The following is an 18208-nucleotide window of genomic DNA, read 5'->3' as shown; positions in this document are numbered from 1 at the left end:
AACGATAATTTTTTTACGGCTTGCAATGCACACCGTAAATAATAAAACTTTCTACGACATGCATATGGCGTGCCGTTAATACATCAATTACACACGACACACATGCGTCAGTCATGAAAAGTAGCACACAAGATGCCCGCCGTTAAAAGTTTTACACTTTTTATGGCTCACATAATGCCTGCCATTAAAAGTATTACCATTTTACAATGCACCATGCATGTCATGTATTGTATGTTAAAAAAAATAGGTGCCAAGGTCAAATTTTCTGCCGCCAAATTCAACCAAAAAAAAAAAATAAAGGAAAAGAAGAATTATACATCAATTGTTTGGCTTCTGACCCATACGGCGACGTGGTGGCACCGCCCTGTTTCAACCACAACAATGGCGTCTCTCACCCCTGGCATCCTCTCCAAACTTCTCCAAAATCTCAACAACACTGTCGCCAGAGGGTATTGAGAAGAAAGTGGGTGTGAAAGAAAAGATTGAGGGTTCGGAGCATCTTTGATCTTTGGAGCCATTAATTAGCCCCCAATCACATTGTGGGTCAAATACAAAACCTGATTTGGTAGTTTTTGAGAAGGTCTCTGTAAAAAAAAGAAGATTTTATGGATGGGTTTGATGAGTTTAAGATCGTAAAGAGATAGGTTACGATAGGTTGGAGAGAGAACGTCCTCCTTCGTTGCAGAAGTAGCAATCTTCGAGAGTCACAGCAACAATGGCCACAATGGTTGCTTTTCAGAGCTCCTTCACTTCTTTTTCTCTCTCCTCAAATTCCTTCTTGGGCCAATGCATCTATAGTTCAATGTCTTCCCTCATTGTCTCTGTTTTTTTTCGTGTTATTTGATTTTGGGGCGAAACATCTCGAAATTGCCATATACAGTTCAAATTTAAGGTATGCTCTCTATTTTGTTTCTAATTTTTTTTCCCAATTAATGCCCAATTTTGATGTGTGAGGTGTTTTTTGATGCTCTGCCTCATGCTTTTCTGATCTTTCTCCTAATGGTTGTTTAGAGAGAATGTGTGCCTATGGTCTGTAAGAAAGTAGGCAACTGCTTTTTGTTATGTCTGAGAAGGTATGGCCATGAGAGAACAATCCACTTGTTATGTCTTGCATTAGCATTGCACACTGAGTGTTTGATGGCATGTCTATGAGAGAAAAATCATAACGATCGTTTGTTAACATATAAAAATACAGTTTCTACTACTATGATTATGAAAAAAAGAGAGGCTGAAATCATAGTTTATGAATTAAAATTTATTAAAGTAATTAATTCAAAATGAAATTATTTCTTTTTTGGAACCAACCAGGCATGTGAAGCTCAAACATTGTCATACATAAGTTGGGACTAAGTGGTGGTTTAGTTCAAGGTTTATTGTTGTAGTCAATATTTTGAAGTTTTGAATCCTACTAATAATACAACAACATAGTTTATCATTTTTTGCAGTTACCAATTATTAAGAGGCTGTGACCAAAGGCAAAAAAAGCTGACTAAAGATGTCATGTTATAAGATAATTAAGGGGGAAAAAATTTATATATGGTATAGTGCAGATAACTACAATTTATTTTTTCTTTTTACTAAATGGTAAAATCATGTCTTTAAAATTAAATTTACGCTCCGTTTGTTTTGGATGAAAATATTTTTTGGAAAACGTTTTTTTGTAGTTTCTTGTGTTTTGGACTTATTGGTGTTTAGTTCAATTTTTTATTGTTGTAATCAATTTTAAATTTCTAAAGCTCCAGCAAAGGTTTAGTTTCTTTTTGTTTGAGTCACATACACAATCTGAACTTATGTTTTGAACATTGATAATTGGGTGTTCAATTTGTGGGTTTAATAATAAGATTATGCTGCTTGCAGGGTTAGTTAATAGATGCAGTTTGTGCTCCTTCTAATGTCGTCTAGAAGTTTGAAGGCTTATGACTTCCAAATTTTGTGACCTCATTCAAGGGTACAAATTATAATCAACCAAAACCAAGCTTGAAGTAATATAAACTATTATCATTAATGAAGTAGTTTTTCCTTTTTGTTATTGATGTCTATAAATAGTATTGATGAATTATTCAATGAAATTAGTCATGGATGAACTGTAAATGGTACACTTTGAACTCCATGATTCAAATAGCTATTATATCATACTGTCCATATTCTTTTTTCATGTTTGATTGCCTAACATGCTGAAAAAGAAAGACAAGGTGCTTAGGTAAAATGGTACACAAACATAATGGTGTCTCAAGAGTATTTTTTGAAACTATGAGCCTAAGTAATGGGTATTTTGTTTGAAAATGAAAGAATAATTTGGCAACCAAATCATTTTGTATAAAAGTATAGATTTCACTGTATTCCTTTTCACAGTGAATACAACCAAGCAATGATTTGGGCCATCAATAAAATTGACCCACGACACTATTTGTCAAATAAATCAATGATACTATATCTTCCTCACTTTTATTTGATTAGTAAAAGGGGAAAGTCTATAGTCAGAGAGAGATGTATAATGATATTGGGGGTTCAACTCTCCCAAGTTGCTAATATAATAACTGATTCTTTTCTTGTTGTTGGTGTAGTGTATTTTTTTTATTTCGAGTATTTTTTTATTTTTTCTTTTCTTTCAGAGGTTAGATTCATTAAGATTTCTCATAATTCTCTATAATTTTATCAGTTTTGTCTCTCTTGGTTGTGCATCTCCAATTGTTCATCAATTTTTTCATCATATTCAAATTTGATGAAAAAAATGGTTCCAACCATTTCATAAAATATGTATCAAATAAAGGAAGAGCCAATTTTTTCACCAAACCTTTCACCAAATTTCTAACAGTCATATTTTTACTCAAATTTAATGAAATTTTAGAAAGTGTGATTGGTGATGATTTTCTTTAATGAAAAAAATGGTTAAAACATATTTTTAGGATAAGATTGTAATTTTTCAAAAAAAAAATTGATCTAAAAATATATATATTATATAAATAAATAAAAGAGTATATGTTGGAGTATTTCATATCAATTAAGCTTTTAAACAATTTTTACTCAAATTTGATGGGAAAAAAGAATAGAGTAAGAATTGTAGATGCTGTAGTCACACATGTCACGAAGCGTTAGGGCAAGAATTTATTTTGCAATTAAGAAGAGTTTACAAAGTTTTTTGTTATTTCTGTACATGGGTTGTGTTGAGAAGCTCAAGAATGATGGGTTTTCTGGGTGTTTGGTTAGGTCGAGGCATCAACCAATCAAGAGGCGGACTAGGAGATGCCGATGTATAATCTTCCATCGAAGATCCTTTGCTGTGTGCTCAATGTCCAATTGAAGGTATTATCAAATTTATCATCCATTTGATGGATGTTGTATTCGGGGTTTTAATGGTTGGTCAAGGGTTTTGTTTGTTTGGGTTTGAACTTTGCTGATATAGCTATTTTCTGATTTTTATCTGTATAGGCTGAACCAGACACTGATGAGATGTTTGCCCAAGTGACCCTGCTTCCTCTAAAAGTAAGTTTGCTCTGATCATGTTAAGGCAATGGACATAGAATTAAACCCTAACAGTTTGACGTTGTTAATGCCAGGAAGATGAGAATGAGGTGGAGAAAGAACCTATGCCATCTCCACCACCACGCTTTCATGTGCATTCTTTTTGTAAGACCCTAACTGCCTCAGATACCAGCACTCATGGTCGATTTTTGGTGCTAAGACAGCATGCTAATGAATGCCTTCCCCTTCTAGTTAGGATTCATTACTCATAGACTCATGCGTCCAGCACATTTTCTTTGTTAGAAGTATATTCTCATACAAATCAGTGTTTTCTATTTTAACAGGACAGATCACGGAAACCACCAACTCAGGAGTTTGTTGCAAAGGATTTGCATAGAGACGAGTGGCGTTTCAGACATATCTTTCGGGGTAATTGCTGAAATATTCTTTTGTGAGCTTATATAGTCATTTGGAATACCATCCACAACGCATTCTATGCAAGTACATCAAGAAGTTAGGGACTTATATTTATGTTTTAAAATCATGGCACTATTGAGTTTGGCTTGTGATTAAAGGAGGTGCATCAATTTTGCTAACTTACATTGCTTCTGAAAGGATCGTTCCGGGGTACATTTTAATTTTGTCTTGTTTACTCAATTTTGTCATTAGTCCATCTGACCAATTACACAAGGAGCAAATGCTGTCAATTGAAATGTTTCTACATGCAGATATGGATGCTACTGCTTTATATAGGTAATATTGCTGCTTTATATGGGTAATACTATTTAACAGTAATATAATTTAGAGTCACAACAGCAAATTATAAGTGATATGATGTTATAAAGTTTCTTTCTAGTATAGTATTAGTTTAAGGGAAATAGCATTTTTCAAAATTTTCTTTATTGTGATTGGCAATTAGCTCCAACATGCTACTTAAACTTCTAGTTTATGATATAGTAGTATTACTTTCTTTTTAATTATTAACAAGAAAAGCCTAAAGGAATATTTAAATCCTAAGCTTAATATGCCATGAACCAATTTGATAATGGCATTGTTGATAGACTAAAACGTTCAAGGAAGCTAGAAGCATTTAAAAGAAAGGATCGAGTGACCCACAAATTTTGTTGAAGGTGGAGTTAATTTTTAAATGCATGTTGTGTAGTGAAGAACATAGCAATTGATTTGGAGTGGTTTGTGATTATTTGCAGACAGCGCTGGCATAATCTTTTGATAACTTTCCAAATTATGCAGCTTGTGTTTAAGCTCCAGATAATAATTATTTTCATAGGTTACACTGCAAGGTTTTCACGTCACTTTAACAGAATTTTTTTTGCCTAGCTGTATTTTTACTTGTTCTGGATTTGAATCAGTTGAAATATATGAACCTTCGGAAAGATTGAGTAGGGGGCTCAAGTTAACTCCATTTTTAAATTTTATCATTCTCTTGTATGCAGAACCGAAAGATGTATGAGCTTGTCTCCCTGCCCTACCATCCTTAAATTAAAAAGGCTTTCGACTGCTGCAGAACCCTACAAAGTACAAACACTCAGCTGCATACTAATTTCGTTCCACACCAATTTAACTGATTCATGAGTGACATGTTTGACTAAAGGAAAACTCTTTTTAGAAATTTACCTACTGGCATACTTTTGTTTGTGTTTTTTAAAGATGTTAAAAATTTAACATGCATTGTTTGCCCTTATCTTTTATTACATCTTACCTTTCTAATCTATATATGTCATGCATTTCTTGTCTTGCACTTTTATGCGCTAAATGCAGGAAAGCTGCTAACTGCACTGATATGTGAATACATGGACTAGGCACAATTGGGCCACACACAAAAAGTTTATCTGCTAGAGTGTAATTTGGTAATCATGTACTGTCCAATAATGTTGCCAATTTTATTCCTATAATTCTTATATTTTTGCAGGTAATATTGAAGGAGTAGTTGATATTATTGAGTAGGTGATATTGCGAGCTAAATTGAGATTTTTATTTTTATTTTTTTGAATACTTGAATCTATTAGTATTTTGTATAAATGTCTTTAAGGATGGTTGATGGATATTTGTTTTGCATGTATAGAAGTTTATATTTTGTATGCACATTTCTTTTTCTTTTTTTTTTCTTTTTTTGAAGAAAGATAATTTTATTGAGGGAAGTGATAGAAAATAATACATGAGTATTATAATTTTTGAAGAAAGATAATTGCACTTAAGAAGATGAAATCAAATAAGGCTTTAGGACCCGATGATATCCCTAGGAACATGTCAGATGAGTGGAGGAAGAGTATTTTAGTGCCAATCTATAAGAATAAAGGTGATATCCAGAATTATAACAACTATAGAGGAATCAAGCTAATGTGTCATCTAATGAAAGTGTGGGAGAGTGTGATGGAACGCCGATTACGAGATATAACAGAGGTGTCAGAGAATCAATTTGGGTTTATGCCTGGTAGGTCAACAATGGAAGCAATCTATCTTTTGAGGAAAGTAATAGAAAAGTATAAAAAAAAGAAAACAGACATTCATATGGTGTTTATCGACCTTGAGAAAGCATATGACAGAGTGCCCCGGGATATAATATGGTGGGTGTCAGAGAAGAAAGGGGTGACAAAAGGTTACATTGACGTGATTAGGGACATGTATAAAGGGGTGGTGACCACTATTAGATCGCCAACTGGAGAGACAAATGAATTTCCTATCACTGTAGGGTTACACCAAGGATCTACCTTAAGTCTTTATCTTTTTGCTTTAGTTATGGACGAGTTGACGATAAATATTCAGGATGACGTGCCATGGTGCATGCTTTTTGCAAACGATATTGTGCTAGTGGATGAGACTAGAGAACGAGTTAACACAAAGTTAGAGATTTGGAGAAAAGCTCTTGAATCTAAAGGATTCCGGATAAGCTGAACTAAGACAGAATACATGGAGTGTAAATTTAGTAACAGTAACAATGAAAGCAGAGGAGAAGTGAAGATTGAGAACCAAGAATTGCCTAAGAGTGAACACTTTCATTATCTTTGGTCGATTATCACAACAGCGGGAGAGATTGATGCAGATGTGGCCCATAGGATTAAGGCGGAATGGTGCAAGTGGAGAAGTGCATCTGGGGTATTATGCGATAAACGAATACCCACTAGACTACAAAGTAAGTTTTATAGAACGGCTATTAGACCAACTATGTTGTATGGGACGGAGTGTTGGGCAACCAAGAAACAACATGTAGATAAGATGACTGTGGCTGAGATGAGGATGCTGAGGTGGATGTGTGGTAAGACTAGACAAGACAGGATTAGGAATGAGTGTATTCGGGAATGGGTAGGAGTAGCACTGATAGAAGATAAGTTGAGAGAGAATCGTTTGAGATGGTTTGGTCATATTCAACGGAGACCAACAGAGGCAGTAGTGAAGAGATGCGATGCTGTAACGATAGATAGAAGTGTTAGGGGACGGGGTAGGCCTAGATTAACGTTGACTAGCCTTTTAAATAGAGATATGAATCTACTTAATTTGACTAATGAAATGGCCTTTGATAGGGCCGCGTGGAGAAGAAGGATTCATGTAGCCGACCCCATTTGATGGGACTTAAGGCTTGGTTTGGTTTGGTTAGTATTATAATTTTTACAAATATCATTTTACATTTATTGTATACAATATTTGAATATATATATATATATATATGAGAATATAGGTTGCTAAAACACTGTAGGCATTTTTATTTTTTATTTTTTTTGCAACGGCAACAAGATGGTTGTTAATACATTGTAGGCATTTTAAAAAAATTTTCTGATGGCAAATCATTAGTCGCCATAAGAAGATTAGGCAGGGGTTTTACTGGAGCACAATTTGAGTTGATCCATGTTGAATTGGGATGACATTATTTACCACATTAGCATTAAAGGTTTCATGTTTCTAGCTTAAATATTATCAAATTTCTAACAACTAATGGTGAATATTTATGGATGTTAATTATATACTACTGAGAGAAAAAGAAGAATTGTGTCGGCGTATGTTTAGCCAGCCATGTCCATGTCCTAGTTCTCTTTTGAATTTCTGCATTGACATCTTTGTGTTGCATCACGTTCATGTCTGTATCTTTGCTTTTTAGTCTATTATTGTTCCTGTGGGAGCAAATCTCTTTCCTTAGTGCTCCAAGGTGTTATTTTTCTCATTTTTTAATTTGTTCATTTCCATGCTTAGAAACTTTAGCTGCTATGTAAAATTTACTTACTTTTAGTAACTGTTATCCTTTTATCTTTTGCAACTTTCTTCATTACATTTACATGCATGTAGTTTCAAGGTTGGCATATATTTTGTCATATAATTCACTGATTTCAAAATTTCTGTCAACTTTCATGTGGTCAAATGAATTCCTGCAGATGTTGGTGCTGTTTATGGTTCCTTTTTTGGAAGTTACCTTTCGCACAGTCAGCAATTCATCTTGGATTTTACTATCATACTTTCATGACTGTCTTTTACAGCCTTCTGAAATAAGTTTATATGTATACACACTTTGTATCGTAATTAACTAATTATGGAATTGATGCAATATGGCAAAGTTGAAAAGATCTCTTTATGCCTTGTTCTCACAATATGGAAGGATTTTGACATTGTTGCTTTGAAAACTGCCAAGCTTCGAGGGCAAGCATGGGTTGTGTTTAGTGAAGTGCCAGTTGCCAGTGATGCAGTGAGACAAACGCAAAACTTTCCATTTTATGATAAACCAATGGCAGGTCTAAATTACACATTTGTATTTAATATACTTTATGCATGAACATGTGGTGTGTGATTATCTGTTACAATTTTTTAACTTCAAACTTCTGGAAACCAAATTTACTTGCAGACTAGCTCTCTTATGTCTCCTTGATGTAGGACAACATCCACGTAACCATTGATTGACACTCCTACAAGCTCTGGTGCCAAAATTCATGTAAGGAAGCAGCAGGCCAGCAATATGAGGTTTTTTTCAGTTTGATTATTATTAGCTCGACACATAGGTAATTGTTCATGGATATTTTGGATTTTAGGCTTGTAAGAATATAAGGAAGGTGTAAGGTTTTGATGTTCTAATTGAGTAGATTTGGGGCTGTTATGAGGTTGTACATAGCCATCTAAAACAGTATCTAGGGGCTCTTTTTGAAGTCATTTGGGATCAATTGATTGCTGAAAATTTAGAAAAAAGGATTTATGGAGGACATCTATTATAGGGTTTTGGAACTAGAGTAACAGTTTATAATTTTGAGAAAGAAACCCGGTTAATGAATTAGACAATTAGATTGCATAATGAATGAAATAATTGGCTTATTAAGCCAATTGTGATTAAATTTTAAAATTATGCTTGCATATAATCTAGATTCATGATAAAAAAAGAGAATGAGAAAGGCAAAGAGGATCCTAGGATCACTTCTTGAGTATCTTAGGCATCGTATTTATGGTTGTCGTTTTCACATAAATCCCAATTCCTGCGACAACCCTTGGATTCAATCCACTGGATAGGAACATCACGAAGAAACTCCCTCGCCGAAGTGATGACATGCTCACCAATCCTTGGACTTTATTCCACTATCTGGTAAAAAGTTTGGAAAAGAGGTAACTTCATTAGAGACAACTTCATTAGAGGCATGAAAAAAAAGGTTTTGCTTTATGTGGATTTTATTTGCATATACGTTGAGATTATTGAGATCTTCAATTTTTGCTAATTTTTTATTATGACATTGCTTTTATGAGGCCATTGAATTATCTTATTAATTTTGGAAATGTTTTGTTGATGTTTTAAAATTTATTGATCATTTCTTAATACCTCAAGAAATATTTTTGTCCCCGCGTCGTTGGTTTTTGTACTTATGTGAAGTTTCTTTTGTCATGCAGACAAGAAATGTAACAGGGTTAGTTGCTCCAGCTATTGCTATGGGTTTAGGTTCCTTAACACATACATTGGGTACCCTCATCCCCGAGATAGGAGCAAGTGGATTTGCTACAGCTGTATGTAGACACCCCAATTTTGACCGTCCTCAAGACTTGGACGTCACCGTTTGAACACTCGGTGATTATCCATGTTTGTGTTTGTTTGGAGTTCCCGGAGGTCTCGGCTCGCGCGCCTTGCCTCAGGATCCCCGAACTCGACCATTTAGTGTCTGGTTTCACACCAAACACTTGTGTTTTGCCTTGGAGGGGCAGGGAATGTCTTGTGAGGCATCCCCACACACCACCGGCAGTGGCTAGAGGCCACCGGCTGGTTTTTGCTGCCATCGGCACTATTTGTTGCCGGTCGGCACATTTTATTGCAGGTCGGCACTTTTTGTTGCCGGCCGGCACTCATTTTTGCCAAAATGGTATTTTTGGCCGGCCGATTACTATGCATCTGCTTTTGCAGATATTTTAAGACAGCTGTATTGCTTTTGGCTCCCCTCCATACACGTGTATGGAGGGATCTCTCTCTTGGAAGCTTGTCTTGTAAGCTTTACAAGACAATAAGCCTCTATAAGAGAGAGCCTTCTCTCTTGTTGCTAGGTTAGACACTTGGTTAGAGATTTGAGACACTTGAGAGAGCTTAGACAGCCATTGTTAGGGTTTGAGTTCTAGGGTTAGGGTTTGATACACTTTATCTCTCTCTTTTTCCCTCTTGTGTGTGTTTTAGTGTGTTTTGTCCATACTATTGCACACAAACACCTAGTGTTTCACCTTCACTTAGCTACTGAGGTTCTAAGGGACTGATTTTGAAGTTTTGGTGTTGGATTCAAGCCAAGGGAGGCCATTGGAGCATCATTTGTAAAGGGGTCTTCAAGGGTGAGAATCTAGTCCCATTATTCCCCATTTTTGCATTGATTTTCTACCTATCTTAGAGCTGTTTTCGTGCTTATTGCATAACACAAAAAAGTTCTGTTTTTAGGCCCTCTTTATTGTTTATTAATAGTGTTTTTTGGTTTGGGGGTGCTTGACCCCTCTTAGGCCTTGAAAGGCCTCATTTTGTGCTATTTTGTGCTTGTTTCGGGACTTTGGTGTTTGGGCCTCTTCACCACTGAAATCTTGAGGGATTTCAGTGGTGGCGATGGTGCCTTGAAGTCTCCAAAAGGAGAGGGCCATCGCCTCTCCTTGTTGTCCTTGAAAAGGGCATGTTTTGGCCTCTTGAGAGAGCATCATGTTTAAGTGTGTATTGACCATGTCTTGGCTGTTTTCCATGCTTAATATGTTGTATTATGCCTCTGTTTTTACTTGGTTTTGGTACTCCATGCATGCTTAGCATAGTTGCCATGTAATGCCTTGTGATCCCTTAACATGTCTTAGGCTGTGTGCCTTTGTTTCTAGCATGTTTTAGGCTTACATTTGTGAAGATTTTGTGCTTATCTTGACATGTCTTAGGTCTGTCCATAGTTTTTTGGGTCGGATTTGGCATGCATCATATAGCCCCTTTGCATGTTGGCTTGTTGGCCTTAAGTATGTGCATGTATAGCATGGCACTTTTGCATTGGTTTGGTGATTTGGGACCATCCACCATGTCATTTCAGATCTCATAGTATGCTTGTAAGCTTGCATTTGATGTCCCTTTAATGCCTTGTAAGGTTGTCATCTCATGCTCCATGTTTGTGCCTTGATGCATGCCACCATGTTTAGGCCCTTAGGATATCATGTCATTGTGTTCTTAGCTTTGTTTTAACATGCTAAACCTCTGATTTTGGTCCTTCCTTTCATGCCATGTTTTGTCTTGCTAAGTATAGTTCAATGCTCCATTGGTTTGCTTTGAACACTTGGACTATTTGTTGCATGTTTGGCATGGTTTGTTGCTTGGTTTGGCACCATCATAACATGATTTTCAATGCTTATGTTGCATGCTAATTGTCATTGATTACCTCCTTTCAAATGTGTTTGAGAGTTGTCCAACTTATGCCTAAGTGTTGGCCTTTCAACATGTGTATGTGTGCATGTGTATTTGGTCCCTCATTTTAGCACTTTGGCCCTTGTTTTAGGCCTATTTTAGAGTTGCCTAAATCATGCATAAGTCCATCTTTTCATTGGTTTGCATTGCCTCATGTTTGCTTGTATGCTTGCATAGGTTTGTTGCCATGTCATGTTGCATCCTTAGCTTGCATGCCTAGGTTGCATTGCATCTTGCATGCATGCCTTGTTCCTTGACTTGATGATAGGAATTGGGCCTTGATTTGTGTGATTGGTTTGCATTTCATTTGACATGAAAGTTGCATGCTTGATCCCTTGGGCCATCATACATGGAAATGCGTGATTGGTGGTCCGAGAATCGAGGCACATGCCCCTTTGAGTCATTACCATGATAAGGGACATGGTTAGTGCATACATGCCTTGAATTGTACTGCCATGCTTTGCCTTGTCCTCTGTTGCTGTCAATTGCAGATTCTGCAGGAACACTCTGCCGACCGGCAGTATCAAGTGCCGACCGGCAACTATTTCTCTGCCGATAGCCTCACTTTGTGCCGGTGGCCAAACCACACTGCCGGTGGCAATTCCACACAGCCGGTGGTACTCCTCAATGTCCAGGGAAGCAGTCCTGAGGTTTTGACAGCCTCCAGAGGAGTGAAGGAAGGAAAACAGAGGCAGCCTATGCATGGCGGCACATTTCCCGCGGCGGTTTATCTGTTTTCCTAGATTAGTTAATTCGTTAATTAATTAATTAATTTGTAATATTTAATTAGCTTGCGTAGTTAATTAATTTGTAATATTTATTTGGTCCCTCCGAGTGAGGGCAAATCTGTAATAAGTGTGTGTGGGTGGTGTGTATGTCTTTCAACCACCATTTCTTTCTTCCCTTTTACTTACCTGCTTTGATGGTTAGTATTAGGGCATCTTTAAAATTAGTATACCTTATGATATGCATGCGTGCATTCATGCATTTGTATTGCATACATTAGGCTCGGTACATCACGCTAACTGCATTTGTACTTCAAATTCAAAAACTGAATATGTGATAGTTGCGCATTTTCACATACCATGTTTAGGATAGCCGAGCCTATTCTAGCAACATTTTGTATGCGATGCATTAGGCACTTAACATGGACTTGGATCATGCATGTTTTGCTAACAAGTTCTTTGTCTTGGCACGGAGTACTATGTGAGTATTTTAATGCTTTAGCATGTCGCATGCGTGTGAATGCTACCATGACAGTATGCCTGCCATGCGGCTAAGTGCTTATGTGTTAAACTGTTTTAATGCCTGTGGGTGAAGGTTGGATTGTTTGAGTTGGAGAAACTCGTTGAAATCCGTATTTTAGCCTACTTACGAGTAGCAAATTCCAAAACGTTAATTCAAGACAAACGGATATGCAATGCTTATCTCCAAATTAGACGATCTAGTCTATACTTGTGTGCTGTGCGCATAGCATAGTAATTCTAGACTAATAACTGGAATAAGAACACATAACGTTTTTAAAATTGGATATCACGGTTAGTAGAGGCCGGTCTTTGGACCGGGCGAAAGGGGGTGCTCATAGCTGACCTTCCCTGATCGTACCCAAGCTCCCGAGCCGAGACAACTCCGGTGATGACGGACATGTGGCCTTTGGCACCGAGTCAGGGTTTCCTAGATTTCCCCATTAAAAAAATATTTAGGTGGCGACTCTGTATCTGGCAAAGCAGTCCATGTTTGGCACTACTTTTTCAAAAATCTATTTCTCAAAACGATTTTCCAGATTTGGACTCTTTGGTTCAAGATTAAGAACCGCGACAACAAAATCGCGAGTCCGAACTGTAGTAAGCATAAGGCCCCCCTCTCGCGGGCGCGTCTACAGTTTCTGGCGACTCTGCTGGGGATTTTAGAGAGCTTGACTCGAACTCGTGATATCATGTTTTGATTTCATTTATGCGTTTCTTTGCGCTGCATTTGCATTGGTGCGCTTAAGAACACAGTGTTTGCCATCTGCTATTCCTGAACGGTTTGCCGGAGGCTTGTCTTGTCAAGGCATGACCATAAGGCTGACCGGTTATGGGCTCTGACAGTATGGGAACACAAACCCCGGTTTTACCGGGGCACCCTTTTGACCATTCGACCTAGTGCATATTCGGATCCATAGTGACCATCCCAAACTAGGACAGGTTGCTTACCCGATGCTAAGTTGTTTGAAAACTGCTGTGTGCATAGTGAAACCCTAGCTCCTGACAAAATAGGACAGGGAAACCCTACCCCAACATAGGGGTGTTTTTGGTTCTCTTTACTTGCTATGTGCTTTTAGAATGTATTTCTACAGGGAAAGTATATATCAGTTTGCAAGTTTGAGTATCAAACCTGAGGGCACCAGTATCAGTGTCAGTTATGAGAATCAGTTATCTGCGGGTATCCGGTTCAGTTTTTGGGGACAGTAATTTTTGGGAACAGTGATCAGCAGTGGAGTACAGTTGTTCAGCTACACCAGTGTTTGATCCGTTTTGGGATGAAATGCTGTTTGTTTCTCCTTTCAGTTCAGAGTATCCAGAGCCGGTGCATAATAGTTAGTGTCCCCCTTGCCGCGGCAGGGCTAACGATGACGTAGAATTCAGAAGAGATTGTAGTTATGACGACTGCATTAGAGCAAGGGATCACCCCGCAAGGTGAGGCCAGCGTTGATGCGTCACATCCACCTAGGTCGCCTATTGTGCACCCGGTTTGGGCTCCCCAGTTATACCAGGCTCGCGAGCCTACTACTTTTGAACTGATGGGGATGATAGGTGATCTCCAAAGGTCTGTGGCGGATCTCGCCTATGGGATGTCAGCTTCACCCCCAGCGGCACCGTATGCCGGGAATTTCATACCACAAGAGCCCCCGCTGTTGGGGTGGATTGTGATAGAGCTCAGCCAGCCAGAGGTGGCTTCCAGCTACAGCCACGACATGTCAGCAACAACCGGGCTTCGCTCTGAAGTAGCAACCCAAACCCTTGACCAGGCTGAGGCCGGAAGAAAAGACAAAATGAAGGCAGATGCCGACCCCATTGAACAGCTGCTGTGGGCAGTCCAGGCTTTGAAAGCCGGGGGGATGAACAAGCAACAGGTATCCGCAGTTGTGGCAAAGACTGTGGAGGATGCTTTCCCCACTCCACCTGAGGGTAGTTCGAGCCAGCCAGAAAATCGGGATAGGCCCCGTCATGCCAAGACAGTTCCTCCTATTCCCGTCCCTGCACCCGGGAAAGATCCGAAAGCTAAAGTGGTGCCTGCCGACCCTTTTGCCTGTGCAGCTAGTAAGGGCACTCAAAAGTACCTGCCCCGGGGGCACAGGACCTTTCATGCTCTCTATATGCCTTTGTCCAAGGCACTTCAGATCCTTGCCGAGAGGGGGCACCTCAAACCCTTGGAACCTCGGCCTCTCCCGAAGAATCTCCCCGTTACGCATGACGCTGCTCAATACTGCGCGTACCACCAGCAGACGGGCCATGCGACCGACAATTGCTTCCGCCTCCGTCATGAGGTCCAAGATTTGATTGATAACGAGGTTATCCTCCCACCTACCTCCGCCAAGTCCGTTACTACCCAGCTACTGGACTTTGAGGACACAGATACTGCAAGTATGTAATCAGAAGGTGAACCACCTGCGGGCGGCATCTGGATTTATTTTGAATGTAGCGTCCGGCACGCATTTTTGAGTGGCTGTGAACGCTAACTTTGTAAATCCTGGCTCGGGTATCGAGTCGGTCTTTTGTTTTGAGTCTGTCTCTTTGTCTTGAGTCAGTCTTTTTTTGCTTAAAAGGCCTGTCTTGTTGTAGCGAGTCAGTCCCTTTTGTATATAATACCAGGTGATTCTGGCGTTGTTGCCTCGAACACCGTTTTGTCTTGTAATTACCTGTTTTGTTTTCGAGTCTGTTTCTGCCGAGGGGCCTGTTACAACAACAAACCTGAACAAAACAGCTGTTGCTATCTCACTTTCGTGCTTGCTTTCGGTATGAGTGCCAGAGAATTTGAATGGGCTGACAGTACATCTCGCCTGCTCTCCCGCGCGCGAAGCGCATTGCATTAACCTAAGTTTTTCAAAAACTTCTTTTGAACACTGCGGTGATAAAAACAAAGAGGAAGGAATTCCTCGGGTTTTGCAAAAATTTTGATCATTTTGAGAGAAAGAGAGGCGTGCTAAGCCTTTTAATGAATGAAACCATGCTTGTCAGCATGAGTACTAAGAAGGATCCTGGCTTGATCCAGATTGGTTCCACACTATCTTCGGCGCGAGCGATTTGTCGTTTTCTTAAAAACTTTCAAAAACAAATGTTTTACGCGGCCTTGTGAAGACCTGTGTGGAATCGCTCTTGAGATTGCGCAGCCTAGGATCGCTCTCAGCCTCAAGATTCAACCCGTTCGTTTTCAAACTTTGAACCTGTTCAGAACGTTCAGAAAATTCAACGGTCAAACGTCATGCAAGGCCTGTATGGCCAGATCAGGAACAGCCCTCGACCAAGATGGCGCCGAAATTGAATCAAGAAGATCAGATCTCACCAAAAGAAACTCGTGGAGCAGCCATGATGGATTCTTTAGCAAATCAGTGCAATAGCCGTTCTCCTAGACACAGAGAGGCTTCAATTTCAAAAACCATTTGGCATGGACTTGTTACACTTTTACCCCTCGAGAGGCTCGCTGGGCCGAAAACCCGAAAGGGCGGCCCAGGAAAAAGTTAGAGCAAGAGAAAAATATAAAAAAGCAAAAAATACAACAATGAAAAGAAAAGAAAAGAAAAGAAAAAAGAAAAGCAAAAAAGAAAAAGAAAGAAAAAGAAGTGAAAAAAAAGAAAATGAACGAAAAGAAGCTCGCAAGGTCGAAAACCCGCATCGGGCGCCTTGGCAAAAATTAGAGCCTGAAAAGTGAAGGTTAAAATACCCGAGTGTACCTTAACTGGAACTACGTGAGGCTTGATTCCCATGTTTGGGATACGTAGGCAACTTCATCATGAAGTCCAGCCCCCAACGCTGTCATAGCGTCTCAGTCCATGCAATGGTTTCGATTTCATCCCAAGGTCCAGTTGCCAACACCTTCCAAGGCGACTGTGTCCATATATTTGTTGTGACCGTCTTCGTCGTCTCTATGTCCAAGAGTTCGACCACCACCAACGAAGACTGTTTGCGGACTGCTGCGGCATCATCCAAACAAGGGGCAACTTTCCGTTGCCATGAATCGTCGCGAGACGCCATTTCAAACTAGGGGCAACTTTCTGTTGCCTCTCACCCCTTTCAAAATAGAGGCAATTTTCCATTGCCTCCGATCCGAGGTTGCGCATCTCAAAGAGTAAGTTCCATGCCCGTTGAGCATTGACTGTTTCAAAAATAGTTTTTGAAAATTTTTACTGAGGTTGACTATTTTCTCGAAAACTATTCCATTTTCCAAAACCGGACCATTTTCTTGGACCCAAAAAGGAAAATTTTCAGTGCTTACAGCCTGACTGGCATGCCTTTCAAATCAAAAATCGAACAAGTACGTTAATCCGACTCTCATTTTGATCAAACTTGTTTTAGTAGAAAACCAAAACGAAAAGAATGGTTAAAATGATGAACTAGGGGCACAGTCGAGTCAGGCGTTCTGTCTTTCCCCCGTCATCGACGTACTTGCCAGAAGAGCGCTCTACCCGCTGGAAGAAATAGCCGTGAGCTAACGGTGTTGAGCATGAACCCGCAACTTCCTATTCATCCATCAATCACCCCGGGGAGGGATAAAAATGAGAGAATGAAGAATAGAGAGGTGTAAGTTGAGAGAAAAGTGAGGAAAAGGGTTTTGAGAGAAAATCCGAGCTTGAGAGTCGAGTGATGTGAGAATCACAAATGAGAAAAAGGTGGGAAACAATACCCAGATTGAACTGGCCCCTCGCGGTCCGAGGTCCCCCGTCTTCGTTAACGCGTCTGTATGTCGTGTCCTTTGTTTTGCTCATCTCAACCTTTGTTTTAGATCTTTTTCGAGCTTGTCTCGTTATGTTTAGGTCGTGTACTTGTGTTCGAGTCCTCCCCGCTGTGTTCAGTTGCAGGCTCGATACCCCGGTTTGAAAAACCCTCATTCGATTTCAAAAATCACTTACACTCAGAGTGCTGTGCCATTCTCTATATTGGAGCATGATTCAACCCCAACCGGTTCCGTCTTTGAGTTCCACTTTGTCAGATTGGGTCGTTTGTTCAGAATTTGCTGTGCGCATAATGAATCAAATGCTGTGCTATGGGCTGTATGCAGATTAATCCCCAACAGAGTAAGGGTTGTGTGTCCAGAATCAGGCAGTGGGCGGCTCGAGCTGTTTTGCTATCGGTTGTTTAGTTATCTGATTATTACAGTACAAGTGTTCAATTTTCAGACAATCAATCAATTCCATTTACATTGAGGTGTAACATGATGGAATGCAATGCAATACATGAGATATGTAAATGTAACACTTTTTTAAGCAAAAGTTTGTTCATTTCATAATCTTTTAAGTACAAAGTTTTGAAGGAAACAAAATCTGCCTGCGGCAGTACAAGGTAATCTAACTACCAAAGAAAAGAGGAAAAGTACAAGAAAGAAGAAAAATAACAAAAATCCGCATCTGTGTCGAGCACTCCAAGGGCCATCAGTCTGTCCTGGTCCTCTTCCTGGACGAGGGTCCAGGAGCATCATCAGCATCATCGTCAGAGCCCGAGCTAGAACCGCCTCCGGCCTCCTCCTCCGATGACTCGGACTCCGCCTCTGCCTCCGCCTCTGACTCCTCGTCATCATCATCATCCGGGACTGGAGCTCGCAAGCTACTCCCGACATGAGTACGCCCTCCCCTGGTACAGGGAAATATCCTGACCTCCTCATCTCTCCCTCGGG

The 18208-nt window shown here is 39.5% G+C and overlaps 1 protein-coding gene across 11 annotated transcripts; it reads left to right on the top strand.

Moving 5' to 3' along the window:
- The first annotated feature begins 264 nt into the window (after positions 1-264).
- LOC114294522 (auxin response factor 2B) lies at positions 265-9442 on the top strand. Of its 11 annotated transcripts, XM_082894355.1 has the most exons (7): positions 269-892; positions 3208-3303; positions 3430-3483; positions 3558-3713; positions 3807-3891; positions 4132-4215; positions 4917-8307. In XM_082894355.1, the coding sequence occupies exons 2-7, from the start codon at positions 3244-3246 to the stop codon at positions 4931-4933; spliced, it is 456 nt and encodes a 151-aa protein (XP_082750481.1). In that variant the 5' UTR covers positions 269-892; positions 3208-3243; the 3' UTR covers positions 4934-8307. The 11 variants fall into 11 exon arrangements, 3 of the variants coding, with proteins under 3 accessions (XP_082750481.1, XP_082750482.1, XP_082750480.1); XM_082894356.1 differs by lacking the exon at positions 4132-4215 and having other exon boundaries at positions 270-892; XM_082894354.1 differs by having other exon boundaries at positions 270-892; positions 4132-8307.
- Positions 9443-18208: the final 8766 nt, after the last annotated feature.

Source organism: Camellia sinensis, chromosome 11 (genome assembly GCF_055761805.1).
Source record: "Camellia sinensis isolate YWXY chromosome 11, ASM5576180v1, whole genome shotgun sequence".
Lineage (NCBI taxonomy): Eukaryota > Viridiplantae > Streptophyta > Magnoliopsida > Ericales > Theaceae > Camellia > Camellia sinensis.
Note: the sequence above shows the minus strand (reverse complement) of the source record. Positions and strands in the feature narration are given on the sequence as shown.

Bases quoted from the DNA above. Each gene is read 5' to 3' on its own strand.
- LOC114294522 (XM_082894354.1), top strand. From the start codon at position 3,244: ATGCCGATGTATAATCTTCCATCGAAGATCCTTTGCTGTGTGCTCAAT. The intron at 3,304-3,429 runs GTATTATCAAAT...TTATCTGTATAG, and splicing joins TGCTCAATGTCCAATTGAAG to GCTGAACCAGACACTGATGA. The intron at 3,892-4,131 runs GTAATTGCTGAA...TTTTGTCATTAG, and splicing joins TTTCAGACATATCTTTCGGG to TCCATCTGACCAATTACACA.